Below are 17,340 nucleotides of genomic sequence, written 5' to 3'. Positions count from 1 at the left end.
CATGGAACAGATGGGGTAGATGATGAGACAGATGATGGGAGATTAGTATATGGATAGATGGGATACATGGGATACATGGAATAGATGGGATAGATGGATAGATGGGATAGATGAGATACATGGAACAGATGGGGTAGATGGGATAGATAGATAGATAGATAGATAGATAGATAGATAGATAGATAGATGGGAAAGATGATGGGATAGATGGATAGATGATGGGATAGATGTGTAGATGGATAGATGGATACATGGGATACATGGAATAGATGGATAGATGATGGGATAGATGGATAGATGGGATAGATGGATAGATGGGATAGATGGATAGATGGGATAGATGAGATACATGGAACAGATGGGGTAGATGGGATAGATAGATAGATAGATAGATAGATAGATAGATAGATAGATAGATAGATAAATAGATGGGAAAGATGATGGGATAGATGGATAGATGATGGGATAGATGTGTAGATGGATAGATGGATACATGGGATACATGGAATAGATGGATAGATGATGGGATAGATGGGATAGATGGATAGATGGGGTAGATGATGAGACGGATGATGGGATAGATTAGTATATGGATAGATGGGATACATGGGATACATGGAATAGATGGGATAGATGGGATTGATGATGGGATATATAGATGGGTAGATGGGATAAATGGGATAGATGATGGGATGGATGGATGGATGGATAGATAGATAAATGCTAGAGCAGTATATAGGGACAGATGGCGAGATGAACCGTGGTCTCTCGCTGGCCTCTTTCCCTTCTCAGGAAGCGGGAGATTTGGCTCTAAAGCACACATAAGCTTCCCTAAACTGGCTATTTTAAAGGAGCGATCTGCTTATAGGATGGATGATTTTTCACGGAAGAGCATGTGGCAGGCAATTGTCATGCATCAGGAGGAAGTGATGCGGCTAATAACCCCGGGGGGGGGGGAGGGATTAGGGCGACTCAGGGGCCCGATTCCCGCAAGCCGTAGTAGTAGTAGTAGTAGTAGTTATTATTATTATTATTATTATTATTATTATTATTATTATTATTATTATTATATGTATTTATACTCCGCTTTATCTCGCTGAGGGGACCCAAAGTGGCTTGATGTTAAAGCATTCGTATACAATTCAAAATATACAAACATTAAAATAGAATGAAACATAAACAGCACCTAAAAAAATTCACAGCCTAAATACCCATAGTCTAAATATTCATAGGTCTATACATACATACAGAGCCAAATACCTATAGATGTGTATTTACATAGTCTAAATACCCATAGATATGTATATACATACACACAGAGCCAAATACCCATTGATATGTATGTGCATACACACATAGCCTTAATATCCATATACAGTATATATATATATACACACAAACACAAACATGCAGAGCCTAAATACCCATAGATATGTATATACATACACAGCCTAAATATCATACAGATGTATATGTATATACATAGCCTAAATACCTATAGATATGTATATGCATACAAGACCTAAATTCCTATAGATATGCATATACCTAGCCTGAATACCCATAGATATGTATATACATACACAGCCTAAATATCATACTTTTGTATATGTATATACATAGCCTAAATACCTATAGATATGTATATGCATACAAGACCTAAATTCCTATAGATATGCATATACCTGGCCTGAATACCCATAGATATGTATATACATACACAGCCTAAATAACGATACACACACACACATATATACATAGTCTAAATACCGTATATACTTGAGTATAAGCCGACCCGAATATAAGTCAAGGCACCTAATTTTACCACAAAAAAACTGGGAAAACATTGACTCCAGTATAAGCCGAGAGCGGAAAATTTCAGAAATAAAAATAGATACCAATACCAATTACATTAATTGAGGCATCAGTAGGTTAAATGTTTTTGAGTATTTACATAAAGCTCAAATTTAAGATAAGACTGTCCAACTATGATTAAATCATTATTCTCATCTTCTTCAATGTCAATGTGCTTATGTATCCTTTTAATAATAATAGAGTAAAATAATATATGTAATAATAATAATAATAATAATAATAATAATAAATACAGGAAAATAATACATGTAATAATAAATAGAATAAAATAATAAATGCAATAATAATAATAAGATCAGAGTGAAATAATAAATGTATTATTAATAATAATAATAATAAAAAAAATAGAGTAAAATAAATGTAATAGTAGCAACAATAATAGAGAAAAATAATAAATGTAGTAATACCAATAATAATAGAGAAAAATAATAAATGTACCATATATTCTTGAGTATAAACTGACCCAAATACTGTATTATTAATAATAATAAAAATAGAGTAAAATAAATGTAAAAGTAGCAACAATAATAGAGAAAAATAATAAATGTAGTAATACCAATAATAATAGAGAAAAATAATAAATGTACCATATATTCTCGAGTATAAGCTGACCCAAATATAAGCCAATCAGAACCCTCACCCGAGTATAAGCCGAGGGAGGCTTTTTCAGTCTTAAAAAAGGGCTGAAAAAACTAGGCTTATACTTGAGTATTCACACACACACACACACACACACACACACACACACACACACGTACACACACATATATAGAGCCTAAATACCAGGTGCCAATCAATAACCAGGTGTCATAGATTCTATTTCAGAAGAAAACAGCATTCCTTCCCTAAGAAAACACTATGACATTCATAACACCACCATACAATGACAGGCAACTTGACGGCGGACATCCATACATTCTATATTAATTCCAAGATTTTAGGAAAGGAGTGCTATGTTTCCCCCATCCACCTCTTTTGCCTTCCCCTTCTTGTTTTGAAAAATTGTATGCATCTGCTCAAAGACAAAGGCCCTATACATTTAATCTTATATTTAAGAGGGAGGGGAATGATATATGTGGACGGGCATGCTTTGGATGCATCTCCCGAGCCTTAAAATCGTATGTTTGGATCTAGCTGCAGGGATCTTGCAAGGAGGCCCAGGATAAGGCAAGGCTTATCCTGAATGCAAGGAAGCAAGCAAACCTCACACTGAAGAACCCTCCATGGATGACAATCAGTTCCAAAGGCATCGAGCTCAGCAATAGAATTGTATGGGAAAGAAGAACATTTGCAATGTGCTTTAATCAGGCAGAAGGTTCCAAAAGTGCCTGGGTGGGGACTGAGTCTCAATCGTCACCATGCAACCATAACCCAGTTGTTGCTGATGCTACAAGTCTAAGGCGGCCTTGCGACAGACAGACAGAGCGTGGCTTCTATGACTCTATGATTCCTGCTTTCCTTTCCGAAATGACCCGACCGACAAGGCAGTCAGGTGATCCACGGCAGGCAATGGATTATGGATGCCGACACGGACAGCAAGGCAGCAAACACACAAGGCCTGGATCACCGTTGGATGCAAGACACTGAACGTCCAGACTGACTGAGCCTCGGGGTGGATTTTTGGCATCAAAATATTCTGCCTTTCTGCAGCAGACAGATACATATGCCTTAGTTTGCTATGGAAATCAATCACATTCCACCTGATCTCCCTTGTTATCGTCTTCTTCTTCCCATCTATGAGTGCATCTACACCAGGCATAGGACCACTTCAGCCCTCCAGGTGTTTGGACTGCAACTCCCACAATTCCTAACAGCCAAGCCCTAGACATGCATAGTCTAAATATACCCATAGATATGTGTAAACATACATGGTCTATCTATCTAGCCATACAGAGACTAAATACATATATATATACACACACACATACATACATACTGTATCTGAATATTTATACTAAATACTCATAGATATGTATATACATACATACATAGCCTAAATACCTATAGATATGCATATACATACAACACACATACTGTATCTGAATATTTATACTAAATACTCATAGATATGTATATACATACATACATAGCCTAAATACCTATAGATATGCATATACATATATAGCCTAAATACCTATAGATATGCATATACATACATAGCCTAAATACCTATAGATATGCATATACATACATAGCCTAAATACCTATAGATATACATACAACACACATACACATACAACACACATATTTATACTAAATACTCATAGATATGTATATACATACATACATAAATAGCCTAAATACCTATAGATATGCATATACATACATAGCCTAAATACCTATAGATATGCATATACATACATAGCCTAAATACCTATAGATATGCATATACATACATAGTCTAAATACCTATAGATATGCATGCACACACATAGCCTAAATACCCATAGATAAGTATATCTAAATATTTAAATTAAATTCTCATAGATATGTATATACATACATACATACAAACAGAGCCTAAAGATCCATAGATGTATATATACATACATAGTCTAAATACCTATAGATATGCATATACATACACAGTCTAAATACCCATAGATATGTATATACATACATAGCCTAAATAACTATAGATATTTATGTACATACATAGCCTAAATACCCATAGATATGTATGTGCATATCTATAGGTATTTAGGCTATGTATGTATATATACATCTATGGGTCTTTAGGCTCTGTATGTATGTATGTATGTATGTATATATGTACATCTATAAGTATTTAATTTAAATATTTAGATATACTTATCTATGGGTATTTAGGCTATGTGTGTGCATGCATATCTATAGGTATTTAGACTATGTATATACACATCTATGGGTATTTAGGCTATATATGTATGTGCATATCTATAGGTATTTAGACTATGTATGTATATATACATCTATGGGTCTTTAGGCTCTGTTATGTATGTATGTATATACATATCTATGAGAATTTAATTTAAATATTTAGATATACTTATCTATAGGTATTTAGGATATGTGTGGGCATGCATATCTATAGGTATTTAGACTATGTATATACACATCTATGGGTATTTAGGCTATATATGTATATGAATATCTATAGATATTTAGGCTATGTATGTATATGCATATCTATAGTATTTAGGCTATGTATGTATATGCATATCTATAGTATTTAGGCTATGTATGTATATGCATATCTATAGTATTTAGGCTATGTATATGCATATCTATAGGTATTTAGGCTATGTATGTATATGCATATCTATAGGTATTTAGGCTATGTATGTATATGCATATCTATAGATATTTAGGCTATGTATGTATATGCATATCTATAGGTATTTAGACTATGTATATGCATATCTATAGGTATTTAGACTATGTATATGCATATCTATAGGTATTTAGACTATGTATATGCATATCTATAGGTATTTAGACTATGTATATGCACATCTATGGGTATTTAGGAGATTTTGTAAAGGCATCTCATTGTGCCAGTGTTGTAAGCCACCCTGAGTCCATTTGGGTGAGACGGGCGGGATATAAATATTGGAAATAAATAAAATAAATATAAGAGTGCTTTAAAAGGAACTGATGTATGTACCATATGTTGAGAGGGTCTAAAGTTATCCCTGTGATGTAGAGCTGACGACGCATGCTTGGAACAGAGGGATGTATAAAAAACTAGAATTCTTATTGTCCAGGGCTCGGACTTTTGGAACGGATTTCCAGCAGAGTCATACCAGCTGGTAAATAAATAAATTGTTTTTAAGTCTCAAGAAAGGTCTCAAGAATGTCTCAAGAAAGGGTCCCCAAACTTTTTAAACTGGAGGCCAGTTCACGGTCCCTCAGACCGTTCAGGAAAAAAACTATAAACAAATTCCTATTCACACTTCACATCTCTTATTTTGAAATAAAAACAAACAAACGGGAACAAATACAGCCTCAATGTTAATAATTATCATAATCACAATAAAAATAATAAATGGCCTTGGGCCATTTAGTCCAACTCCTTCTACCTTTATGCACCAAAAGCACAAGCAAAGCACCCCTGACAGATGGCCACCCAGCCTCAATGTTAATAATAATAATAATAATAATAATAATAATAATAATAATAAAGAGGGTTGGAAGAGACCCCTTGGGCCATTTAGTCCAACCTCCTTCTGCCTTTATGCACCAAAAGCACAAGCAAAGCACCCCTGACAGATGGCCACCCAGCCTCAATGTTAATAATAATAATAATAATAATAATAATAATAATAATAATAATAATAATAAAGAGGGTTGGAAGAGACCCCTTGGGCTATTTAGTCCAACCTCCTTCTGCCTTTGTGCACCCAAAGCACTGTCAAAGCACCCCTTAATAAATAATTAATAATTAATTAAATAATAATTAAAATGCCGTTATAAACAAGCAAAGCTTTGGAAGGCATATCCAGCATATCCATCTTGTTTGCTGTGTCATAAAATAATAATAACAACAACAATAAAGAAGATTGGAAGAGACCCCTTGGGCCATTTAGCCCAACCCGCTTCTGCCTTTGTGCACCCAAAGCACTGGCAAAGCACCCCTTAATAATTAATTAATTAATAATTAAATAATAATTAAAATGCCGTTATAAACAAGCAAAGCTTTGTAAGGTGTGCGCCAGGTGAGGTAGGTAGCCACCGCCGCCATGGCTGGATAAATGGCTTGGATGGGCCGCATGTGGGCCTTGGTTTGGGGAGTCCTCTAGCCCAAGCCTAGACTTGTGTGGCTTACCTCCGTCGGAGTAGGTCTCCGTCCCGTAGCCATCCTGCAGGCCGTTGCTCCAGGTGCCTTCGTACTTGGCCCCGTTGCCGGTGCACTCGCGCACCCCGTAGCGCCCCTTAAATCCGTGCGTCCACTCGCCTTTGTACACCCACTTGCCTTTGCTCTCCAGGCCGATGCCGTGGCGCTTGCCCTGGGCCCAGGTGCCCTGGTAGGTGTTCCCGCTGGGCCAGGTGTAGACCCCCAGCACCTCAAATCCGTGGCTCCAGGAGCCCGCGTACTCGCCTTGGCCCTTGGGGCCGGTGCATATTCCGTGGCCGTGCGCCTTGCCGTCCTCCCAGCCGCCACAGTAGGACCCTCCATCATCAAAATTAAACCTTCCCCCACTGGACATGCATGTAACTCGGATTGCAAAATGCTCGGAAAGGTGAAAAATCAAAAAAGCAGAAAAATAGCAAAGCACGAAAAATCCCCCGAAAAACCGAGAAAAGAGCACACCACCTTAAACAATGCACCAAAATTGAATCAATTCTTGGTCTTTGCACATTCTTTGCGCCTTCCTGCTGTATCTGGGATGGAAAGCTGCCAATTGGGCCTTCTTGGGTGCAAAGGGGCCTCCTTGGAAAGCATCGACCAACGGAGAAGAAGAAGAAGGAGAAGGAGAAAGAAGGATCCTTAGGAGCCGAGACTGACCGAAGACCCAAAGCAAAGGAAGGTCTCAGAGGATCCCCTTTGGTGACCTCCACCTGCTGCTGTTTGGATGGTGGTGAAATGCATCAACGCGTCCCATCCTGAGCAGCATCTTGACGGTGGTTTTGCGTATGTGTGTGCAAGAGAGAGAGCGAGTGTGAGTGTGTTTTCTGGGGAGATTCCTGTAACAGCAGCAATGCAGTGCCTGTGACTGTCTCGATCTCACGCACATTCGCTCCCTCTCACCGCCATCGCACGGCACACCGCCGCACACCTACACACCTTGGCACACATACATGCACGGCGGCCGAGACGGGACCCCCAACCCACCCTCACCCCACAACCCACGAAGGCCTTGACCACTCACTCACTCACTCACGCCTCACTCACTCACTCCCCGTGCACATCTTGGGGCTCCTTGGAGAAGGGCTGGGCCCCTTCTGCGGCTGGGAAAGGGAGACAGATGCAAGAGGAGGATGGATGGGTTGTGGTAGCTCCAAGCCGGGTGGGTGGGTGGCACGCAGCCCCTTGGCATCCCCCGGCTCGCTCGCTTCCCCAAAAAAGATGTCAATCTTGCTCATGAAGAGGAACAGATCCCAGCTCTTCTCTCTCTCAAGCTCTCGCTCTCTGCCTCCCTCCCTCCCTCCCTCGATGTGCGATGTGCGTGTATGTGTGTGTCTCAGCGCAAGCTCCTTGGATTTAAAGGCACAGGAGCTGCGCAAGGCACCGCTCAGAGCGCAGCCTCCTTGGAGGACAGGAGGCCAAAGCATCCGCCCAAACAGGCCTCCTCCCAGCAATACAAGAGGAAAAAGGAATCTCAGCTTGCAGGAATCTCTTGACTTGCATCTCTACGGGCCAGCGAGTTGGTCTGTGGCCTGGCCTTCAATGCAAAGGATACATGGAGACACAGTTGCTGCCCCATGAAGCAAGCCTACAGCCATGGGGTGGTTTAGGAGTTCAAACCATCCCCCAAAATTAACGAAAACCCTGGTTTACTCATGCACTTTAACTGGTCAACCAAATCCAGTGAATTGGGAGGTTGCGCTCGTCCTTTGCTCTGTGGCCTGGCCTTCAATGCAAAGGATACATGGAGACATAATTTGTTTATTTATTTACAGTATTTATATTCCGCCCTTCTTTCTCACCCCGAAGGGGACTCAGGGCAGATCACATTACACATATAAGGCAAACATTCAATGCCTTAACATAGAACAAAGACAAAGACAAACGCAGCTCCGAGCTGGCCTCGAACTCATGACCTCTTGGTCAGAGTGATTTGTTGCAGCTGGCTGCAGCTGACTGCTCACCAGCCTGAGCCACAGCCCGGGCCACAGTTGCTGCCCCATGAAGCAAGCCTGTAGCCAAAGGGGCGGTTTAGGGGTTCAAACCATCCCCAAAATTAACGAAAACCCTGGTTTACTCATGCACTTTAACTGGTCAACCAAATCCAGCGAGTTGGGAGGTTGCTGCCCCATGAAGTAAGCCTATAGCCGGTTTACCCATGCATTTTAACTGCTTAACCAAATCCTCATGCCAAGTCTATGAGTCCCTCCACAACTGCACAATCTCAACCAAATTTGGATCATTCACACTCATTACCTAGGAGCCTCCGGTGGCCTAGGGGATAAAAGCCTCGTGACTTGAAGGTTGGGTTGCTGACCTGAAAGCTGCGAGGTGCGAATCCCACCCGGGGAGAGCGTGGATGAGCTCCCTCTACAAGCTCCAGCTCCATGCGGGGACATTTCCATCTCCCACAAGGATGGAAAAACATCAAAATATCCGGGTGTCCCCTGGGCAATGTCATTGCAGACAGCCAGTTCTCTCACTCCAGAAGCAACTCAGGTTGCTCCTGACACACAAAAAAGGGGGGTTCAAACCATCCCCCAAAATTAAATAACACCCTGGTTTACTCATGCACTTCAACTGGTTAACCAAATCCAGCAAGTTGGGAGGTTTCGCCCATCCTTTGGTCTGTGGCCTGGCCTTCAATGCAAAGGATACATGGAGACACAACTACTGCCCCTTGAAGCAAGCCTGTAGCCAAAGGGACGGTTTAGGGGTTCAAACCATCCCCAAAAATTAACGAAAACCCTGGTTTACTCATGCACTTGAAGTGGTTTTTCTTTATTTATAATGCTTCAATGTTTATTATTATTATTATTATTATTATTATTATTATTATTATTATTATTATTAATTTCTTCATACAGATAACAAAACAATACACTGCATACCTGGTTAACCAAATCCAGTGACCGCTTTTGGTCCAAAACTATTTAGCTGTTTGTGATTCCTTTATTTTACCACTTTTTAACTTATTTATTATGCAATGCTTTTGACACGAAATAAATAAATAAACAAACTGGTTAACCAAATCCAGTGAGTTGGGAGGTTGCGCCCATCCTTTGGTCTGTGGCCTGGCCTTCAACGCAAATGATACATGGAGACACAATTGCTGACCCATGAAGCAAGCCTATAGCCATAGGAACAGTTTAGGGGTTCAAACCATCCCCCAAAATTAATGAAAACCCTGGTTTACTCATGCACTTTAACTGGTCAACCAAATCCAGTGAATTGGGAGGTTGCGCTCGTCCTTTGCTCTGTGGCCTGGCCTTCAATGCAAAGGATACATGGAGACATAATTTGTTTGTTTATTTATTTACAGTATTTATATTCCGCCCTTCTTTCTCACCCCGAAGGGGACTCAGGGCGGATCACATTACACATATAGAACAAAGACAGAGACAAACGCAGCTCCGAGCTGGCCTCGAACTCATGACCTCTTGGTCAGAGTGATTTGTTGCAGCTGGCTGCAGCTGACTGCTCACCAGCCTGCGCCACAGCCCGGGCCACAGTTGCTGCCCCATGAAGCAAGCCTGTAGCCAAAGGGGCGGTTTAGGGGTTCAAACCATCCCCAAAAATTAAATAGCACCCTGGTTTACTCATGCACTTCAACTGGTTAACCAAATCCAGCGAGTTGGGAGGTTGCACTCGTCCTTTGCTCTGTGGCCTGGCCTTCAATGCAAAGGATACATGGAGACACGGTTGCTGCCCCATGAAGTAAGCCTGTAGCCAAAGGGATGGTTTAGGGCAGGGATCCTCAAACTTTTTAAGTGGAGGACTGGTTCATGGTACCTCAGATTGCTGAAGGGCCAAATTATCATTTGAAAAAAAAAAACGAACAAATCCCTATGCACACTGCACATGTCTTATTGTAATGCAAAAAACCCCAAAAACAAAAAACCCCAACATTTATTTACTTATTTATTTATTTACTACATTTATACCCCACCCTCTCTAACCCCGAAGGGGACTCAGAGTGGTTTACAAGTTGTATGTACATACAATATATTATGTTATTAGCATAGCACAATATTAGCATTATATATTACTATCTGGTACTATACTATACATTTAATATATAATATATAATTAATATTGTTATATTATACCATATTATTATATTGTATTATTATTATTATTAACCGCCCTGAGTCCCCTATTGAGTGAGAAGGGCGGGGTAGAAATGCTGTAATAAATAAATAAATATTATATTGTATTACATTATAATATTATTATCAATATTATATGTATACACAATATATCATATTATTACCATAGCACAATACTAGTAAATGAAAGAACAATATAATATTTAAAAATAAAAACAATTTTAACCAACATACTGTAAACCTATCCGGAATTCATTGGGAAATGAGGGCCTGCTTATGCCCAAGTTAATTACGATTGTTGTTGTTGTGTGCCTTCAAGTCATTTCAGACTTTGGGTGAGCCTAAGTCTAAAACAGAGGGCGGGGGCCAGGTCAATGACCTTGGAGGGCCACATCCGGCCCCCGGGCCTTAGTTTGGGGATCCCTGGTTTAGGGGTTCAAACCATCCCCAAAAATTAACGAAAACCCTGGTTTACTCATGCACTTTAACTGGTCAACCCAATCCAGCGAGTTGGGAGGTTGCGCCCATCCTTTGGTCTGTGGCCTGGCCTTCAATGCAAAGGATATATGGAGACACAGTTGCTGCCCCATAATAATAATATAATAATAATAATAAAACTTTATTTATATACCGCCCTATCTCCCAGATGGAATTCAGGGCAGTTTCCAGTCATAAAAACAACACAAACATTACATAGCAACATAATAACACATGATTAAGCAAAGTAAAATGATACAATTATAGCAATAAATAACACTTACATGACCTGGTCAAGGGGACGGGAACCATAAACCCAAGATATTAAAATGTATCATTTTAGGCTAGAGAAATCTTGTGCAATATATTCATGAAGCAAGCCTGTAGCCAAAGGGGCGGTTTAGGGGTTCATACCATCCCCAAAAATTAAATAACACCCTGGTTTACTCATGCACTTTAACTGGTTAACCAAATCCAGCGTGTTGGGAGGTTGCACCCATCCTTTGGTCTGCGGCCTGGCCTTCAATGCAAAGGATACATGGAGACACAGTTGCTGACCCATGAAGCAAGCCTGTAGCCAAAGGGGCGGTTTAGGGGTTCAAACCACAACCACAAAATTTACAGGAAACCCCGGTTTACCCTTGCATTTTAACTGCTTAACCAAATCCTCATGCCAAGTCTATGAGTCCCTGCAGAACTGCACAATCTCAACCAAATTTGGATTATTCACACTCTCATTACAAATCAGCTGATGACCCAAAATGCAGACTGTGCAAGGAAACCGACGAAACCATGGATCATATCTCAGCTGTTGTAAGGAAATCGCACAGACAGACTACAAACAGAGGCACAACTACGTGGCCCAAATGATTCATTGGAACTTATGCCTCAAGTACCACCTCCCAGCAGCAAAGAACTGGTGGGATCACAAACCTGCAAAAGTCTTGGAAAATGAGCACGCAAAGATACTGTAGGACTTCCGAAACCAGACTGACAAAGTTCTGGAACACAACACACCAGACATCACAGTTGTGGAAAAGAAAAAGGTCTGGATCATTGATGTCGCCATCCCAGGTGACAGTCGCATTGACAAAAAACAACAGGAAAAACTCAGCCGCTCTCAGGACCTCAAGATTGAACTTCAAAGACTCTGGCAGAAACCAGTGCAGGTGGTCCTGGTGGTGATGGGCACACTGGGTGCCGTGCCAAAAGATCTCAGATAGACATTGACCAAATTACGATCTGCCAACTGCAAAAGGCCACCCTGCTGCTATCTGCGCGCATCATCCGAAAATACATCACACAGCCCTAAACGCTTGGGAAGTGTTCGACTTGTGATTTTGTGATACGAAATCCAGCATATCTATCTCGCGTCAAACTGTGTCTTTGTGTCAGTAATAATAATAATAATAATAATAATAATAATAATAATAATAATAATAATAATACATCACACAGCCCTAGACGCTTGGGAAGTGTTCGACTTGTGATTTTGTGATACGAAATCCAGCATGTCTATCTTGTTTGCTGCGTCAGACTATGTCGTTGTGTCAATAATAATAATAACAACAAAGAAAAAACATGACTGTGGCTCACAAATGGGACTTTGAAAAATGAGACGGAGGGCCTGATCCTGGCAGCCCAAGAGGAAGCCATTAGAACCAAGGCCAAAGTCCCTTCTTCACCTCCTTTTCTCTTTGAGCTGGTACCTTTCTCCAGAAAGTTCCAAGGACAGAAGCTAGTTCAAGTAAACAAGTGAGATCACAGACACCACTCTGTGCCAAAGAGATGGGGAGGTGAAGAACAAAGAATATATATATTGGCTTATCTAAAGTTGACCAATTACTGAGGGTCTTCTTCACCTCCCCTTTGAGCTGGTACCTTTCTCCAGAAAGTTCCAAGGACAGAAGCTAGTTCGAGTAAACAAGTGAGATCACAGACACCACTCTGTGCCAAAGAGAAAGGGAGGTGAAGAAGACCCTCAGTAATTGGTCAAGTTTAGATAAGCCGAGATATATATTCTTTGTTTACTACGCCACATGCAAGTACAAACCTTTTGGGGTGTACGGCTGTCCCGCCTTCTCATAGCTATGGTGAAAATAAACTTTGCTTTTGTACTCTTGCGAGACTGGCTTTTCTGTCTCATTGCCTCCTGCGCCAGAACTCCTTTTTGAGATAAATGGTTTTACAACACCAAGATATTTAGGATGGAAACAGTGTTCGAGCTCTTGGCCTTCCCAAGTAACTTTCAGTTTCCTGTTGGTTTCATGGTTACGTAAGTGGGAAGCACAAAGTGATCAAAACTTGGTCGAGATAGTGCTTTTGGTTCTGGGGGGAGTCTAATTTTTGCTTCTCATAGACTTGGCAGGGGATTTGGTTAACCAATAAAAATTCATGAGTAAAACAGATTTTTTTTTTACCTGAAACATTTCAAGCGTGGTGTGAACTCCTAAACTTCCCCCGTGGCTACAGGCTTATCCACAGCTGTGTGGTCTATGGGTTCTCTTCTCCCAGTTGTGCTGTGGGTCAGTCTTCCACCAGAAAAAGCACCAAGACACACACTGTTAGATTCCAACAGGCTTTATTGTACAGAATACCAGAACCTTCTCTTTGGCCCATTTATATAGGGGCTCTCACATACCAGAGGGTAATTGAGGTTTTATGGCTGGCCCGTTTTATGGCTGGCATCTGTTCTTTGTCAAAGATGTCAAAGATTGGAGATCATGACACAATGATACTCCTTTTCCCAGGAGTATCTGGGCTGGAAGTCTCGGGTCAATAAAGGTCAGGACCTGGGTTAACTGGAAAGAGAAATTCACGCACGTGTTTGGCTGTAATGCCATTTTGCTAAGAGCTTTAGGAAATGCTTGGCACTTAACTCTTGACGAAGGCATTGCCGTCGGCATGAATCGGAGGAAGAGACCCAAAGAACGGAAGAAGACGGACAGGTGGAGCCTTGAACGGACGGGTTGCCAGCAAAGTGGCCGTGCCGTTGGGTGGAGCATCTGCCGGACAGCCTACGTATCCCATTAACTTGGTTTGCACAGAGTGCGCCTGTTTATCCTGCCAATTACGGCAAATCTGATCTCCTTGAGCCAGATATAAATAGCATTAGTCTCCACATAGACAGGGAGAGGCTCAACGGCAGCAAGAAGACTGTGGGACGGATGCCGTTTGAGACCGCTTTAACTGCCATGCTCAATGCTCTGCAATCCTGGGATGTGTAGTTTGGTGGGGCTAAAGGCCTTGTTAAACTACAAACCCCAGGATGCCATAGCTTTCAGCCACAGCATTTAAAGTGGTTGGAACTGTATTACCGTATATACTCGAGTATAAGCCATCCCGAATATAAGCCGAGGCACCTAATTTTAAGACAAAAAAACTGGGAAAACATTGACTCCAGTATAAGCCAAGATACCAATAAAATTACATTAATTGAGTCATCAGTAGTTTAAATGTTTTTGAATCTTTACATCAAGCTGTAATTTAAGATATGACTGTTCAACTCTGATTAAATCGTTATTTTCGTCTTCATAGAATCATAGAATCATAGAATAGTAGAGTTGGAAGAGACCTCATGGGCCATCCAGTCCAACCCCATTCTGCCAAGAAGCAGGAAATCGCATTCAAAGCACCCCCGACAGATGGCCATCCAGCCTCTGCTTCAAAGCCTCCAAAGAAGGAGCCTCCACCACAGTCCGGGGCAGAGAGTTCCACTGCTGAACAGCCTTCACTGTGAGCCCTCACATTCTTCAATGTAAATGTGCTTATGTATCCTTTTAATTATTTATTTATTTGTTTGTTTGCTACATTTATATGCCACCCTTCTCACCCCGAAGGGGACTCAGAGCGGCTTACAAATTAAATTTACATATAGTATTATATTACAGTAGAGTCTCACTTATCCAAGCCTCGCTTATCCAAGTTTCTGGATTATCCAAGCCATTTTTGTAGTCAATGTTTTCAATATATCGTGATATTTTGGTGCTAAATTCGTAAATACAGTAATTACAACACAACATTACTGTATATTGAACTGCTTTTTCTGTCAAATTTGTTGTATAACATGATGTTTTGGTGCTTCATTTGTAAAATCATAACCTAATTTGATGTTTAATAGGCTTTTCCTTAACCCCTCCTTATTATCCAATATATTTGCTTATCCAAGCTTCTACCTATCTATTTATCTATTTATCTATCAACCTTTCTACCTATCTACTAATCCACCCATCTACTATTGATCTATCTATTGACCCTTATGTCTATCTCTCTACCTACCTACCTACCTACCAACCTATCCACCCATGTATCCATCCATCCATTCATCTATCTATTTATCACAATTTCTACCTATCTACTAATCCACCCATCTACTATCGATCTATCTATTGACCTTTGTCTGTCTATCTCTCTACCTACCTACCAACCTATCAATCCATCCATCCATCCATCCATCCATCTACCTATTTATCTATCAACCTTTCTACATATCTACTAATCCATCCATACACCTATAGATCAATCTATTGACCTTTATGTCTGTCTATCTCTCTACCTACCTACCAACCTATCCATGTATCCATGCATCCATCCACCTATTTATCTATCAACCGTTCTTCCTATCTACTAATCCACCCATCTACTATCAAACTATCTATTGACCTTTATGTCTGTCTATCTACCTACCTACCTACCTACCTACCTATCCATCCATGTATCCATCCATCCATCCATCTACCTATTTATCTATCAACCTTTCTACCTATCTACTAATCCATCCACCCACCTATTGATCTATCTATTGACCTTTATGTCTATCTCTCTATCTCCCAACCCATCCATCTACCCATCCATCCATCTACCTATTTATCTATCAACCTTTCTACCCATCTACTAATCCATCCACCTACTATTGATCTATCTGTTGACCTTTATGTCTATCTCTCTACCTACCTACCAACCTATCCATTTATGTATCCATCCATCCATCCATCTATTTATCTATCAACTTTTCTACCTAGCTACTAATCCACCTACCCACCTATTGATCTATCTATTGACCTTTATGTCTATCTCTCTATCTCCCAACCCATCCATCCATCCATCCATCTACCCATCCATTCATCCATCTATTTATCTATCAACCTTTCTACCTACTAATCTATCTACCTACTATCGATCTATTGACCTTTATGTCTGTCTATCTCTCTACCTACCTATCTACCTACCTATCCATCCATCTACCTATTTATCTATCAACCTTTCTACCTACTAATCCATCCACCCACCTATCTATTGACCTTTATGTTCATCTCTCTATCTCTCTATCTCCCAACCCATCCATCCATCTATCTACCCATCCATCTATCTCTCTCTCTCTCTCTCTCTCTCTCTCTCTCTCTCTCTTGTGGATTGATGGCCTTTGGGGATTTCTTAGGAATCTCAGGCTCTCTTCACCATATGAATGCTGCCCCAGGTCAGATCCTCCTTAACAGTAACACCCAGTAACTTGGAATTGGCCACCCGCTCCACTTGGTCTCCATTCATGACCAAGGGCTGCTCTTCCTATAGTCCACTATGAGCTCCTTGGTCTTATTGATGTTAAGAACCAAGTTATTGTGCCTACACCATAAGAGCAGCCGATCTACTTCATCTAGATAGGTAGGCTCATCCCCTTCAGAGATAATGCAGTTTAAGTGTATTGAACTGGATTCTATCAGTCTCCATTGCGTTATATATCATATAATATAATATATTGTACGTATATATACTTGTAAACCACCCTGAGTCCCTGAGAAGGGCGGGATATAAATGTCTCAAATAAATAAAATAATAAATAATATAACCATCTCTAGAAATAGGATGCACCTTAGAATTACAGATATATATATATATATATATATATATATAGGTAATAAAATTTCAGCCTAGGACAAAACAAAAAAATTACACATCCCAGAAACACTAAACTTGGCAGCACAACCCCTCATCTATGCCCCTACATTCATACAATAAAAATAAAATAAAAATAAAATCCTAATTACAGGGAAG

The 17,340-nt window shown here is 40.4% G+C and overlaps 1 protein-coding gene across 1 annotated transcript in view; it reads right to left on the bottom strand.

The window, feature by feature from the left end:
* Positions 1 to 7,988, bottom strand: part of jph3 (junctophilin 3) — a 65,494-nt gene extending 57,506 nt beyond the window's left edge. Inside the window, exon 1 of the mRNA XM_062961490.1 lies at positions 6,683 to 7,988. Within this exon, the coding sequence (XP_062817560.1) occupies positions 6,683 to 7,064 (382 nt within the window). The 5' untranslated portion in view covers positions 7,065 to 7,988. The remainder of the gene's footprint in view (positions 1 to 6,682) is intronic.
* Positions 7,989 to 17,340: the final 9,352 nt, after the last annotated feature.

The sequence above is a fragment of the Anolis carolinensis genome, unplaced genomic scaffold (assembly GCF_035594765.1).
Source record: "Anolis carolinensis isolate JA03-04 unplaced genomic scaffold, rAnoCar3.1.pri scaffold_9, whole genome shotgun sequence".
Classification (NCBI taxonomy): Eukaryota; Metazoa; Chordata; class Lepidosauria; order Squamata; family Dactyloidae; genus Anolis; species Anolis carolinensis.
The sequence above is the reverse complement of the archived record's forward strand: the minus strand, read 5'-3'. Positions and strand labels throughout refer to the sequence as shown.